This window comes from Photinus pyralis, unplaced genomic scaffold (assembly GCF_008802855.1).
Source record: "Photinus pyralis isolate 1611_PpyrPB1 unplaced genomic scaffold, Ppyr1.3 Ppyr1.4_LG4, whole genome shotgun sequence".
Classification (NCBI taxonomy): Eukaryota; Metazoa; Arthropoda; class Insecta; order Coleoptera; family Lampyridae; genus Photinus; species Photinus pyralis.
The window spans coordinates 46,885,016-46,899,922 of NW_022170511.1; the positions used below are offsets into that span (position 1 = coordinate 46,885,016).

Genomic DNA, 14,907 nt, shown 5'->3' on the forward strand with positions numbered 1-14,907 from the left:
TAGCTTACACCAGTATAATAACGTGTAGATGGAAATGATGGAAACCTGGATATTTGAAAATTATTAATACTCCATTACATAACATCTGCAACATCCAGCTAACCCAAGTGCGTGAAAATAGTGAAGTTCTTTGAGGTAATGTTGATTTTAGCAGAAAGGAAATAGAAGTTTGGGTACATCAAATTTTCGTCAGGCCTTTACACCTTTAAACGATTCACAGTTGACTATTAAGGATTTAAAATGATACCCAACGGGCATGCTACTGAAGATCTTCTGTTACAGTCTTCTTCTGTGATGAAGAGTGAGGGAGATAAAATCGAACTCAAGTGTGGTAGGTACCTATTTGATACAATTACTTACCTCCCTCCCTAATATTATGCTATTTCGTCCTTTTGTATAGACTTATGGAAACCATTTGTTTTTGGGATGATATCAGCTCTCTTAGGCGTATTGTTAACTGTATGGACACCATCGAACCTTTTGTTAAATGAAAGGTTACGTATGCGACCAGGTGAGTTTCAATTTGCCACCAATACTATTTATGCTGATAATTGGATTGTTTTGTATCAATGTTTTAGGTTTACCGCCATACGAATGGTGGGTGTCTCCTCCCGGTGAGATCCTGCTTAAGGTCTACTTGTTTAACATTACAAATTTGGAAGCATTCTTAAATGGTACAGATCAAAAGCTAAATTTGGATGAAGTGGGGCCGATTATTTATCAGTAAGTCCGCTTACTGTCAGTACTCTCTATGTAAATGCACTTTTCAGGGAAAAACTAATCCACACAAATGTAACCCATAACGATAACGGCACGTTGAGTTATACGGCCAAACGTTTCCTAGTTTACCTACCCGCCATGAATCACTTGGATCTCAATGACACGCTTGTTGTGCCCAACATTGCAGTATTAGTAGGCATGATAATTTTCAGGTAGTGAATATTTAATTTACGTACAATTTTAAGGGAATGGCTTCATATTTTGGGAACTCGATGTCTATAACGAAAAGTGTCTTCAATGCACTCGTAAGAAATTTAGAGTCGCGATCGATTATTAGAACTACAATTTATGATTATTTATGGAACTCTACTGATCCAGTGCTTGATATTGGAAACTCTCTTTTCCCAATTCTGGTTCCCGTAAAGAACCTCGGTATACTTGCAGTTGTAAGTTTTTTTGTATCTTAAATGATGTGTCACCGCCACATGTCTAGGTTTACGAAAAATTTGAACACAGGATTACTGCCTACATAGGCACAAAGTGCGGACCTAGCAGATTCTTCTTGATCGACCAATTCGATGGATCACAATACCTACCAGATCATGGCTGTGAGGAAAAACTGGTCAATGCAACCGAAGGTGTTGCGTTTCATCCCTTTCTCACAAAAAATGAAACAATCCTATACTGGAGGAAGACATTGTGTAAAGTAGTGGAGCTGGATTTTGAAAGTAAGATGAAACATTCCTTGTCCAACCCTAATACGTACAATGTCAGGGGAGGTGGTTTCGCACGGATTTAACGCATATCGATACACCCTTCGCAATGAGACATTCCGCCGAAAAGCGCCCGAACCAGATTGCTTCATTGGAGACCCACCCTTACCGAACGGCTTAATCGACGTTTCCAAATGTTTCTTTAACATACCAGTAGCGATTAGCTTTCCACATTTTCTGAACGCCGATCCCGTTACTACGATCTACGTCAATGGCCTAAAACCAACAGTCGAACAGCATGGATCTTTTATTCACATCGAACCCGTACGTTAATTTGTTACTTTGATTTCTCTTTCACCATCGTGATATCTAGATTACAGGCGTACCACTAGAAACAAGGGCCCAACTGCAGGCAAACCTTGTGCTTGGTGACCTATCCGGTTTTAATGAGGATATTGAACCATTTTCCAACATCATAATACCCTTGTTTTGTTTTGAATTTGTAAGTTTTAGATTAGTCAAGCGAAAACATAGCGCTTAACGTTTTTTTAGAACCAAGCGGGACTTCCTTCGCATATTTCAAACACGGTCTTCTTCATAGCCGTCATATTACCCTACTTACAGGTTATCGTTATAGTTGTCCTGTATTGTACAGGGCTGGGTCTTATCACTCTGAACGTGTACAAATTTGCGACGAAAAGGCAGAAAAGGTATTTGAAGGGTAATATAGTACAATCGGAAGAATGTAATATGCTTTGCAAATCTGAACTTATTTTATAGTCAAAACGAAAAGTTGGGTAATAAACACGTTTTAAGCATTTACGTGGACCACATTATGGGAGCAAAATCGTGGGAGAGAAGGGTATTAGTGTATTTGGGACAGGTATTGGATGGGACATTTGATGAGATTTGATTAATACCAAGACTGAGGCTATACAACGCAGGTTGTATTACATGAGTTGTCCCCTTCAAAGTAATCCTATACAGGGTGGTGACTTGCGTAACGCATCATAGGGATTTCAATGTAAAATTCGTAACATGCAATTATTGGCTCTCCAAATTATTTTAGAGCGAAAATGTATTAAGGTTTTTTGTAGAAAAAATTTTTTTACGCCAATCAACCGTATTAGTTTTCAATTTTTTTCATATAAAAATGTCAGATTCAGATGTCCAAAATATCCATACCCAATGTCATCAACTAATAGCTAACATCATCTCATACGCGTACCCGCAAATCTGACGCTTAATGTGTCTGTTTGGCTCAGGTGGTCCCTATACTACTATTGGAACTTGTTTAAGAGAGATTTATTTGAAGGAACCTTGAGGGTAAACACTGGAGAAACTTGATAAGAAAATGAAAGAAAATTTAATGGAAACTGGAAGGGCCCTTAGCCAAAAAGTCATTTGAGAAATTTGAGAGCACCTTGAGTAAAGAATTTAAGAGGTGGACAGGTGTTACTTGAGGATACTTAAGATGAACACACGATGAACTTGAGAATAATTTTCAATAAGTTTCATATAAACTTGAAAGAAGTTCGAGAGGAAATTGAGAAGAACTTAAGAAGAAATTGTGAGATATTGGAGAAAAACAATCTTTATAAAAACGTCACGGGTTTTAACTGGAAGAATTCTATGAAAACTTGAGATTAACTTGGTTTAAGGAGAAAGTGAAGAGGAATTTAATATCTGAACCTGACAGAGAGAGAGAGAGAGCAGAATTTGGAAGATATTTCAGGAAAGTTAAAGAGAAACTTGAGGGAAAGGCTGGAAGAGAACATGAGAACCAGAACATGATTAGAGGAACATGGAGAAGGCGAGAAGGAGAGCATCAGAAAAGTTTTAAAGTAACATGGAAGAAAACTTGAAAGAAATTGAGAGTGCCTCTATATAGATTGAATCGCATTGAGAATTTACAAAGTGAGACTGTAACTGCCATAAACGTCACATACCGGCCACATCAGTCATGCCAACTATAGAAAATGATAACCATAATAATGTATCCACGGATGGGGATAAGATTCGGCTAAATAGGGCTGTACCAAAAAATATATGACTGTTCCAGTTTTGTATCAAAAATATTTAGTTCAAATGGGCAAATTTTATTATGAAAAAGACATCGTACCCTCACATCTCCCTTTGACTTCAGACGCACCTACGTTCAAGATCATACCTACCAAATGCAACGACCACAACTTGACACAAATTACAAAGTTCGTAATCATAAGACCAAGTTATGCCTTTAACGTACTCACTACTGACGTGTAAACTTGGAATTAGAATCATTACTACATATTATTTACATTTCAAGGTAAACGTATGTTGCATTAAATTACCTTTAATAATGTTTCTTTGCGCCTTTAAAACCTACTTGAGATATTCAATTAGTTTTGCAATTTACCTACAAGTGTACCTACCGTTTAATAAAAAATCGGTCCCACTAATGGCTGATCCTTCAGCGTGTCATCATCGCAGTTCTTACTCATCATATAGTACATTAGTGTCTCTTTCTTAGGTAAGTAGATTTTTTTGTCAAAGATCTTTAATGTCTTAACTACCCGTGTCTATTCGTGTAATTAAAAAATCGTTAAATAACAATGTTTGCCTTGAAATCGTGGTTTCAGTATAAAAACGGTTTTACTTAAATATTTGTGTGGGTTACACACATGTAATCAGTTAGCTGTTAGATCGATCTAAATAACCAAATAGACATTAAAACATTGGCATTTTGAGGGCTGACAATTACAATTACGTATAATTTATCGATATACATATACCACCAACACGTGCATGACTTACATATATAATATGTATTAGCCGTACTAGAAACGAATTTTCCACGTAAGTAATAGTCTTGCTGGATGCGACCAAAAATGGGAACTGTTTATCTTTAATGGGTGCGGAGTTTTTCGGATGAGTAGCTAATCAAAACCCAATAGTGTGTAGAAACTGCCCAGAAAGGATTTTTATCGCACCAGTAATGCGAGTTATGGCGATTAAACATGCTGTTTTTACTAAATTTGGGATCATCTGACCAAATAATGTTCGCCAAAAAATGTATCATATACAGGAGTAAAAAAATTGGTACTTTATTCTTAAGCAAATTTTATATTCTTTAACCCTGCGTATATTGTTTGAATTCTAATTGCATGTAAAATGTTATAATTTTTTCACTGTCGAATCATGAAGTACCTACTTAGAGTTGGATTTTTATTTTCAATCCCACCAGACACCAAATTTTTTCGTCGAAATCAGAATTTATTTTGTACTTGGTTCTTGGTTTATAAGAAAAAAAAAGGTTATTTTGGACAATTTGTACGCGGAAAATTCAATCTATGAACAATTTCATATCTATATATTTAGTATCCGGAATCCGGGGATTCCCAAAAGCTTTTTGTCTTTAGAGAGTCCCACAGTTTCGAATATTGTATGTATATTTGTAAATATTTACTTATCTAGATCATTTCTCACCACATTATTATTTTTAATTTTTAGAATATTTTCCGGATTGAGAGTAGGATAAGCATAAAACTTATTTTACAGTAAACCATTGTCTACTTATTACTGAAAATAGAATAAAAAAATTGGAAACCGTTCGCGAGTTATTATGCACACAGACCGACGGACGCCCGACGGACAGAAACTCCAAATTCATGAACGAGCTGGATCGCTCGTTAGTAAGTAATGGTAAGCGGAATAGAGATTTCTCCTCCGACTATATTCGTTCCTTTAAGAGTTTAGGTAAAAATATGCATTCATTTTGGTGTAGTAGGCGTTGACAAAATGTCAAAAGTATTTGTAATAAAAAATATCACTCAATACGGTATGTACTTTTTCCGGTTCATAAAAAAATATGTGGTTGATGATGGTTTCTCGAAGAAGAAACGTCGCAGTGAAAATCTGTGGGTACGACCTTGTAGAACTTAAAATGTACTTACAAAAACTGTTATTTGTTTTTTTGATCTTTTCAAACAGAGTAAAAAAACGGATATGGTTAATTTCGGTTTCTTTCGAATAACTTCGGAATTGATCGGAATTTCCGAATGATTTTACTAAGCCCTAAAAATACGCAACTTTTTTTAATTTAACCGACTTTGTATCTTTTTGGTTTCCTATTTCCCCATGCTGTTCATTCTTATCTTGTACACACTGCATAATAACCGTAATGTCATCTTTTTTACTTCCGGTAGAGCCGGAAATGCCCTTAACCTTTTGTTTTTAAATGCACTCTGCATATTTTATTGTTACCGGACGCACGATAAAGAACTACAAGGACTGTTAAAAAAATAAGGTTGTTTTATTTGAAGGTATAAGAAAAATGAAAATAGATAATACTGCTAGCAAATTGCATTACCTTTGAAACGGGAAGTGCAAAAAGGGAACATTACGAATACCTTGATATTGTTAACTCTTTCCCATAGGGCATAGAGAGATAGAACCATTATTTTGAGGATTGGATTAGATAAAGCCATCCTTTCCTAATATGTAAAAACTGTCAAAAGTATTCAGAAATGCATACTCATTTTCGCAGTGAAAATACAAAAACCATTTCTTTGTATGTAAAGCTTCTTTTTTCAATCGGGTTCTGAATTCAAAATTTACTAATTCGGTTCAGCGGCTTACACCTACCGCGCCCACGTCTGGATTTTGTAAGTTATGGTAATGTTTAATCGTTAAATATTCTTGGATTTTGATTTTTGATGCAATAGCAACTTCTTAATAGTTTTTTAAATAAAATTAATTAGTAATTAAAAACTACCCTTTTCTCTTAGTGTAGGCTCCATTGGCAAAAAGAAAAAAGGGGAGTAATTAAAAAATTACTTTTGCAAAACTTGGCAAATTTTTATTTTTTTTTATTTTTTGAATTAGTAATTGTTACGTATTGTTCCATAGTCACTTACTTAAAAGGTAGTTCAAATCTTACATATATCTCAACAAAAGAATAAAAATTAGAGCATCTCATTTGATATAACGAAGTGCGAGTTAGTTCCGGTATAGCCGGAAGTTGTATAAAATTGTAAATGTTGTAGCTGAAACGTGGTCGATATGTAAAAATTATCAAAAATATATATTCGCATTAGTTTCCTAGATAATAATCGACTTAGCTCGTCGTTGGGCCCTGTATATGAGTGTCATACACAAGCAAATTATTTATGCTGCGTTAAAGACATTAAAAATGGGCGAAACGCGCTAGTTACATTGAGTTACGACAATGGCGTACTCACCTCGTCCAATAATTGGTCCTTGGAGCGAATGTAGATTTGATTCCATCACAGGAGTAGACGTTGATCGTGTTGAAGTAAGCCCATCACCGGCACTGCGAACAATCGAAGAGATTATTAGACTCACGAAAGTGTACTCGCAAACGTGATCGTTCAATAGTCAGATCATTCGGTAAATCTAATCGAGGACGAGTTAACACGAACTAATTAATTAATAAACGAACACGTTTACAATGGTTTAATCACTCACCTCTCTTTAAAAACCAAGAAACTAACCTTCGTGCAATCAACAATGGGGTATAAGCACCCTCAAAGCGATTTACCTTGGAACAGAATTACTGATTGCAATACTCCTTCATGGTCAATTTACTACACGAAACTGGCATGGCTATGAATTCATAGCCATACTGCTTCATAAAGTAAATTGATCGACGTCGCGCGAGAGAAAATTTGAAAAATCATTGCAATCAGTCTTAAGTTACCAAGATAATAGGCTGAGAAAATGGTCATAACCCACTTAGGATTACAATACAAAGGTCAGCTAAAATGAATTGTTGATTTTCACTTTTATAGTCACTGTATGCACTATTCACTTTCCCCCACTGCTAAATACACAAAAAAGAAAATGCAGTAGACATGCTTAGAAAGGAAAAATCCTACCTTTATAAGGCTGCCCTTCTGGAATCTGAAACAAAGAAAGTATATTAAAAAACACAAAATGGCCAAATTATAGTTTTTGTTGAAATTTGTGAAAATACTTTATGATTAACTTCTCAGTGCCCTTTAAGAGAAAACAATCAAGAAAAAACCGATGACTTAGAATGCCAAATCTGCCGAAAAACCACATTCCCGTTTTAATTTTTGGAATACTACGTGTATGCCTTAATAAAATTTAAAAATGTAGGTACCCTTAAGCCTTATTAGTTCGGTCCCGCCAGGAAGAACAGCTGCCACAGGAGGGACGAGTACTGGAAAACAGGCGTGATGAGATGGATAACCTGAAAACTGAAAAAATCTATATCACAAATGAATGCAATGTCATTTTAGTGGCAAATTTTTGTATAGAATGATTATGAATAATCAATCTCTAGGTAGAAATCGACTATTGCATAAAACAACAATTATTATGTTACATTAAAAATCGAAAAGGTCATAACTGTTTAACGCAGTGACGTATTTACCTCATTCGCCAAGTTCAACTGAAGCGACGGTGCTCACCAAGGAATGCAGATCGCACGGCATGTCTTGTAGCAATATGGGCATAGGCCCTGCGAACAATCGAAAAAATAAATGAGTAGGCATATTAGACCTTTAAAGAAATTTTCGACTCTGTTCGTTTATCAACCATCTGTAGTTCTTTAAAGTTAAACCACCAGAGATCAATTTCGAAGAAGCAATAAGCGAACAGGGTCATGGTGATAACTCACTTACCTTCCTTCAAAAACCTTTAAGCTGATCTTCGCACAGTACTGAATGTGGTATAACTCACATTGATAATGGAGGAATTGACTGGGAATACTTCATAGTCTCGTTTACTTAAAAAAAATTGGAATACTTATGAATTCAACCAACTGATTGATATAAAGTAGGCAGATACTGCAAAAGAGACCAGAAGAATCATTGCGGTCAGTATTACCTTACCAAAATAAGGCCACGACTCAGTACCATACTGTGAAAATCAATTTAAAATAAAACACTTTTTCCTTTTGATCACTATGTCACTATTCACTCCCCCCATTCCTAAATACATAAAAAACAAAATGCACAATAGCTCATGCAAGTAAAAAGGAAAATCCTACCTTTATAAGACTGCCCTTCTGGAATCTGAAACAAAGAACAAATTTACGTTATCGACATGAAAAGGACGGCAGTATTAAATTGTACTATATGGTTAAGGGATAGCGAAATTCACTTGCTCAAAAGATCGACTACAAATTTGACAAGGGACTTTAAAGGAAAATTCTTCCCATAGTATATTACCGTGTGGCTAAATGGGCTTAGATCCCCGAATAAAGCCATACAAAAAAAAGTGTTGACAAGAATTGCGGTCCCAAGCGCCTTTTGCAGATGGATTGAACTGTATGCACCATTTTTGTAATATAAGTGTTTAGTATGACTGGTTTTATAATTGTTTTGTCTATCTAGTAATGTAAGAATCCAACATGGCGTTCATTTAAAATAAAATTAACTAAAATATTTGAACTTTTTAAAAATGGCGATTCTCACTTTTATCCAATTATCTACGAAACGATTATTTTTTCCAAAATATCGCATCGGAATGTCCATTAGCATTAAAAACAAACATGCAATAACAACAAAGATAGCCACGTTATCCTACTCAATTTAAGATACCAGCTGTATATGTCACATTAGGACAGACGGACAGACCGACCCATGGACTCCCCTATAAAGCTTGCATTGCTTTGCTCTGCCGCTTAATATTCCTAATTAGAATTAATTTACTTTTGGCGAAAAAAAAATTTAGTTTTTCAACTTTGACCATTTCTTCTGTTTTTTTTGTAATAAAACCTGGCACAATTTTTATAGGTTGCACACAGAAAAATAAGGTATTTCGAATACCCTAATATAAATTTTAGGTTGCTTTTTGAAAAAAAAATTTCGATGCCGTTGCGGCACTCCAAAATTTTGTTTCAAAAATCCGGCCCGTTATTTTCCGTTTCCTTATGCCTAATCCAAAATTTGAACCGAACCCGTCGGATCGTTACCTGGAAAAATTGCCAACAGACTTTTATTTTATTCTTGGAAAGTTGCTTAAAATGATGTAAAACTTCGACATTTCATGAAATTTTGACATGTCCAAAAAACGATGATCGCACTAGCCACCCTAGCTCATGCTAGGAAGCTAAAAAAATTTAATTCTTATTCAAATCGATTCGCGTATAAGCAGACTCGGATTTAATGCTTGTGCGCCCCTAGACCCGAAGAAATTTGCCGCCCGTAGGTAATTAATGAATGGGTAGGTGCTTTTGTGAGAAATATTGAATAACCTATAAACTACGGGGTTTAGTCACAGAAAGTCCTTTATAAAAATTAAAGAGCACAAAAGACTATCGAATAGCGAAATAAAATATTGGTAGTTTCATTTGAAAAAAAATAGCACTTTGCAATTCAGAAATTTTACTATTTGATTGTGAACAGCCTGTATCACTAAATGTAACTTTCTCATTATCAAAGTCTTGCATTTTACCCAGATTAACATTATTGTTCAAATTTTATTTCTTAACTTTAAAAAAAGCTCGTAATGATTTGTTAAGTGAGGCTTGCTTATGGGGAATTATTCGGTAAAGCATTAATAAGATGGCAACATTGGTCAAAATAACAAACGACATCTACAAATGTAACAAAATGGTTATTTATTAATAATAATTAATTTATCAAAACCATGTATATTCAAAAATAGACGCGCAAACATCTATGTACCTATTCGACATTTACACAAAAGGTTTATTAAATATTTTTTACCAGGTATGAGCTAGAACGCACTGTTGCAGGACCATGTATAATTAATTGCAAATCTTCTTTATCGTAAGTGTGCCCCCTAGGCCCAGGTCTTGTGGACCTTTTTTTTTAAATGGATGTACCTTTTGATACATAGAAATTAGAATGTATTTTTTCCTAGTTCCAATGTTGGGATCTCACACCCTCAGATGAAAGGAAAAAATACGCTAAAATGGTGCCTTTTGCATATACAAGAAAAACCAACCGCCCAGCAAACATTTTTCCTGCAAATACCGGCCGGCCGTTTTACAAGAATTTGTAATGATTCCACGTGAACATTCTTGAAAAATGGTGCATAAAAACTGCTTTTATGTTTACTACTTTTGACGAATTCTTTTGACTTTTGAATGAGGTGTACAAAAAAAGTCAAACTTTCAAGGGTTCGTCCGCGTCTACAATATTTATGTGCAAAACTCAGCAAAAGTAAGGAAATAACCGAGGAAATAACTAAAAAAACGTTGTGTCGAAAAGTATTTAAATTATCGTTGGCTGTTAATAAAAATGTACGATCATTTTAAATTCGTTTCTTCGATTTATCGCTCCAGTCGCAGGTGTATAGGTGATGACGTGGCGCGTTATCTTTAAACACATGGCGTGGTAACAATGCAGTTTCTAAATTTGTTACAATTTCGTATTCGAATAATGATAGGAAGAAAGTTTAATATCAACGAAATACTAAATGGCCATTTGGGTTATTCATTATGATCAATAATTACTTTTTTTGATTCTACGTCACCCCGTGTGTGACCAACATTAAATTTGGTACATATGAACGATAATTAACATAGGTACCTCTTTTTGGTCATTATGTACTAAAACATTGAATATTAAAAAAAAACAAATCTACTAAAAAAGGCGTGCAAAAGCATTTTTGACTTTTCCTTTACTGATGTAGACCACAGCAGGTGTAGTTTTTTAATTACGTTGGTTTTTGCGTTACACTTACACCCTAATGAAACAAAGTAAAAACTCACCCTTAAGTCTTATTAATTCAGTCTCTCCAAAGTAGGAAACGTATATCCAAACACCAGACACACACGATACACCTTCACTGCACTCCACACTCCATCAAAGTGTTGCATTTTTCTCAGATTAACATTATTGTTCAAATTTCATTTCTTAACTTTAAAAAAGCTCGCTATGTATATTAAGTGAGGCTTGCTTATGGGGAATTATTCGGAAAAAATTAATAAGATGGCAACATCAACCAAAAACAAAAACTGAATGGGTTTCAATGTAGAGGTTAACAAACGGCATCGAAATAACTACAAATATAGTATTCTATTTTTAAAAAAATGGTTATTTATTTACACCGTCAAAACTCTGTATATTCAAAAATAATTTCTATAGACGCGCAAGCATGTATATAGTCGAAAATATTTTTTATCAGGTATGAGCTAGGACGCACTGTTGCAGGACCCTGTATAATTAATTGCAAATCTTCTTTTGTTAAGCTGAAATTATAAGTGTGTACCTTTTTTTTAAATGGATGCATTACATTTTGATAATTAGAATGTCTGATGCACAAACACGTTTAACAAAATTCTTTTTTTCCTAGTTCCAATGTTGAGATCTCACACCCTCAATACGCTAAAATGGTGGATTTTGCGTGTACAAGAAAAACCAGCCGCCCAGCAAAAATTTTTTCCATAAATACCGGCCCGCCCGGCCGTTTTACATGAATTTGTAACAATTATACGTGAACATTCTTGAAAAATGGTGCAAAAAAACTGCTTTTATGTTGACTACTTTTGGCTAATTCTTTTGAATTTTGAATAAGAGGTGTACAAAAAGTCAAACTTTCAAGGGTTCGTCCGCGTATACAATATGTATGTGCAAAATTCAGCAAAACTCAAAAGTAAGGAAATAACTAAAAAACGATGTGTCGAAAAGTATTTAAATTATCGTTGGCTGTTAATAAAAATCATTTTAAGTTAGTTTCTTCGATTTATCGCTCCAGCCACAGGTGTATAGGTGATGACGTGGCGCGTTATCTCTGAACACATGGCGTGGTAACAATGCAGTTTCTAAATTTATTTCGTATTCGAATAATGATAGGAAGAAAGTTTAATATCAACGAAATACTAAATGGCCATTTGGGTTATTCATTATGATCAATAATTACTTTTTTTGATTTTACGTCACCCCGTGTGTGACCAAAATTAAATTTGGTACATGTTACGATAATGAACATACCTCTTTTTGGTCATTTGTATTAAAACATTAAATATTAAAAGAAACACATCTACTAAAAAAATGGCGTGCAAACGCATTTCTGACTTGTCTTTTGCTGATGTCGACCACCACAGGTGTAGTTGTTTTTTAATTACGTCGGTTCTTGCGTTACACTTACACCCTAATGAAATAAAGTAAAAACTCACCCTTAAGTCTTATTAATTCAGTCTCTCCAAAGTAGAAAACGTATCCAAACACCAGACACACACGATCAACTTTCACTGCACTCCACACTAATCGAACTATCGCGACGTAATGACGATCGGGAATGGCACAGGTAGACGAATAACAGATGAGGCTTACCGAAGTTCTGCGTTAGAGGTCAGTTTCGCGATAACACTGCATTTTTAATCGGCACTGAAAAGCGACTTTTATCCACGAATTTCGAAAAACCTGCTGATCACGCGTTGTACAGTTAACGCAAATGTATTGTCTACCTACTTAAATATCAACCTATTCAATCTTTTTTGATTTTTGCACCTAACTCCGTTTCTCAAACTACTTTTACCATTGATAATGGGTAATGTACGAAAAATATCACCCTCCACACGTCCCTCCATATTTTCAGCTACTTTTAATTGGAAAGTGCTTTTAATATGAAATGCTAATAACGAAAACTGGAAAATGCGCCTTGTGAATTTTTTAAGATTCCAGATTTTGCTTGCTTACCAATGGTAAGCGGATAATTAATAAATTACTATTCTCTCTGCGGAGATAAATAGTCAATTACTGTTACATTCAACGACATTTTTGGGGCCATCTTTTTGGTCACATTCATATTTTCTTGCGAAAGAAGCCAAACCTGGGATTTCGGTGATCAACAAACGGTGTTGATCAGTAGTCACTTATGGCTCTACTAAGTTACCGAGTGTGCCCTTTCTGATGTAAAAAATTCATCATTTCAACCCCAAAATGGCGACCACTGAAAAGGGGTACCCAAGAATATAATCTCGACGAAATTTGGCATTTGTTGGTTTTCTACATGAACACAATTCGAAAAAATAATTACAAATCCTGGTCGAGCATCAAAAGTGTTTCATAAAATTTGAAGAGTACTCTATTTATCTGTTTGAAAACAAAACCGTCAAACAATTACTGCATATACGACTCACTCATCGCCTAAAAGTGAGCGGGAATGCACAAATTGAATAAAGACCGACGACAATTTTCTGTCTGGATTTGTAACTTGAGGTAAGAATATTCAAAAAATTCCGCAAAATTGAAAGGATTGAAGCCCTTGCTGAACCTGATACTATCCTGCTTTCCCATCCTTTGATGATACAATAATTCCAGAAAAAAAGGCGATAAAGCTGATTCACTCTCGCTATTGGCTAAAGCGTATTTTCACGATGCCAGTGGGGGCACAAAAGGGACCGTTTTCTTTGATACACGGCAAGAAAAACCTAGAACATGTATTTATGTTTCTAGCCACCTTAAAGCTCTTCTGCTGCCGTCCCTGGTGGTGAAGGCCGCTCGAAAAGCAAAATCTCAGTTGGCCAAACTGTTCAATAAGGCAAAGAAGAGCAAAGCTATAGACGATTGGGGAGCCTATAAGGTAACCCTAAGGATATATAAGAAGGAAATCAAGAGGCGTCAGATAGAGGTGACTCCCTTCATGTCCACGAAAAATGACTGGACCGTTGTCAGTCAAATGGTGGATGTGGCGAGGGCGGTGAAATTGTTCTCATCATATAAATCACCACGATTGGACGGCATAATATCAACCCTCCTGCACTGCGTCGTAGAGAAGATCGAGAGATAGCTAGACTGTAAACAGTCCACTCTGGAAGTATTCATAGTTATAGAAGGGGCTTTTGACAAAACAATCTTCGAAACAATAGAAATAGCTTTACGCCACTACGGCGCGGCGTAAAGAAAGCTGAGTAACCAAAGATTGGTGTCCTTGTCCACCAACCCGACAAAAACGCAAATTCTCGCACAAAAAAAGAAAGGTATAGGGTCTTCGCACTCCCCTGCTATTCCTAGAACATCGCCAATTCTTCTGAAGCACATCAATTATCATCATTATGATAGTATCAATTACTATGTTTTTAAGGTATCCACATATAAGCATGTAACTTTCTATTGTTGTTAATGGAAGGGGTGTACCTAACTGATGAAGCACTTGAAATGTTTTTGTTCCTTCGATTAATAAATCCACTAGATTCTATGTCATTACAATTTTTTAACAGAATCACACTTATTAGCAATGATCTATTGCAATATAAATGGTGAAACTTCTGAAGTCCACCAATATTTTTGTTTGTTTGATTCTGTACGGTTTAGCAGCTCCATATAAATAAGTATAAAAACCCCTACTGTTTTATTGTTATGTAATTTGCTCGGTCACGCGTGTACAAATGTATAGTCAGCGATCTGTTAAATGTACTATTTGAATTTTATCTTCCATGAACAAAGAGAAAATTAGAGTTATATGATTTACATAGACTAACCACAAATCTTTTTTTCTTACTAGGCTTTTTACATCATTGTGAATCCGT

The 14,907-nt window shown here is 35.3% G+C and overlaps 1 protein-coding gene across 2 annotated transcripts; it reads left to right on the forward strand.

The window, feature by feature from the left end:
- Positions 1 to 2,426, forward strand: LOC116167693 (scavenger receptor class B member 1-like). 2 transcript variants are annotated; one of them, XM_031483161.1, is made up of 10 exons: positions 1 to 107; positions 152 to 331; positions 401 to 511; positions 579 to 723; positions 771 to 912; positions 966 to 1,166; positions 1,214 to 1,448; positions 1,495 to 1,757; positions 1,807 to 1,935; positions 1,986 to 2,426. In XM_031483161.1, exons 2-10 carry the CDS (start codon positions 241 to 243, stop codon positions 2,211 to 2,213), a joined length of 1,545 nt encoding a protein of 514 aa, XP_031339021.1. In that variant the 5' UTR covers positions 1 to 107; positions 152 to 240; the 3' UTR covers positions 2,214 to 2,426. The 2 variants fall into 2 exon arrangements, with proteins under 2 accessions (XP_031339021.1, XP_031339020.1); XM_031483160.1 differs by having other exon boundaries at positions 7 to 107; positions 155 to 331.
- Positions 2,427 to 14,907: the final 12,481 nt, after the last annotated feature.

Excerpts from the sequence above, each read along its gene's own strand:
- LOC116167693 (XM_031483161.1), top strand. The coding sequence starts at position 241 with ATGATACCCAACGGGCATGCTACTGAAGATCTTCTGTTACAGTCTTCT. Across the intron at positions 512-578 it reads AAGGTTACGTATGCGACCAG|GTTTACCGCCATACGAATGG; the intron begins GTGAGTTTCAAT and ends TCAATGTTTTAG. Across the intron at positions 724-770 it reads GTGGGGCCGATTATTTATCA|GGAAAAACTAATCCACACAA; the intron begins GTAAGTCCGCTT and ends TGCACTTTTCAG.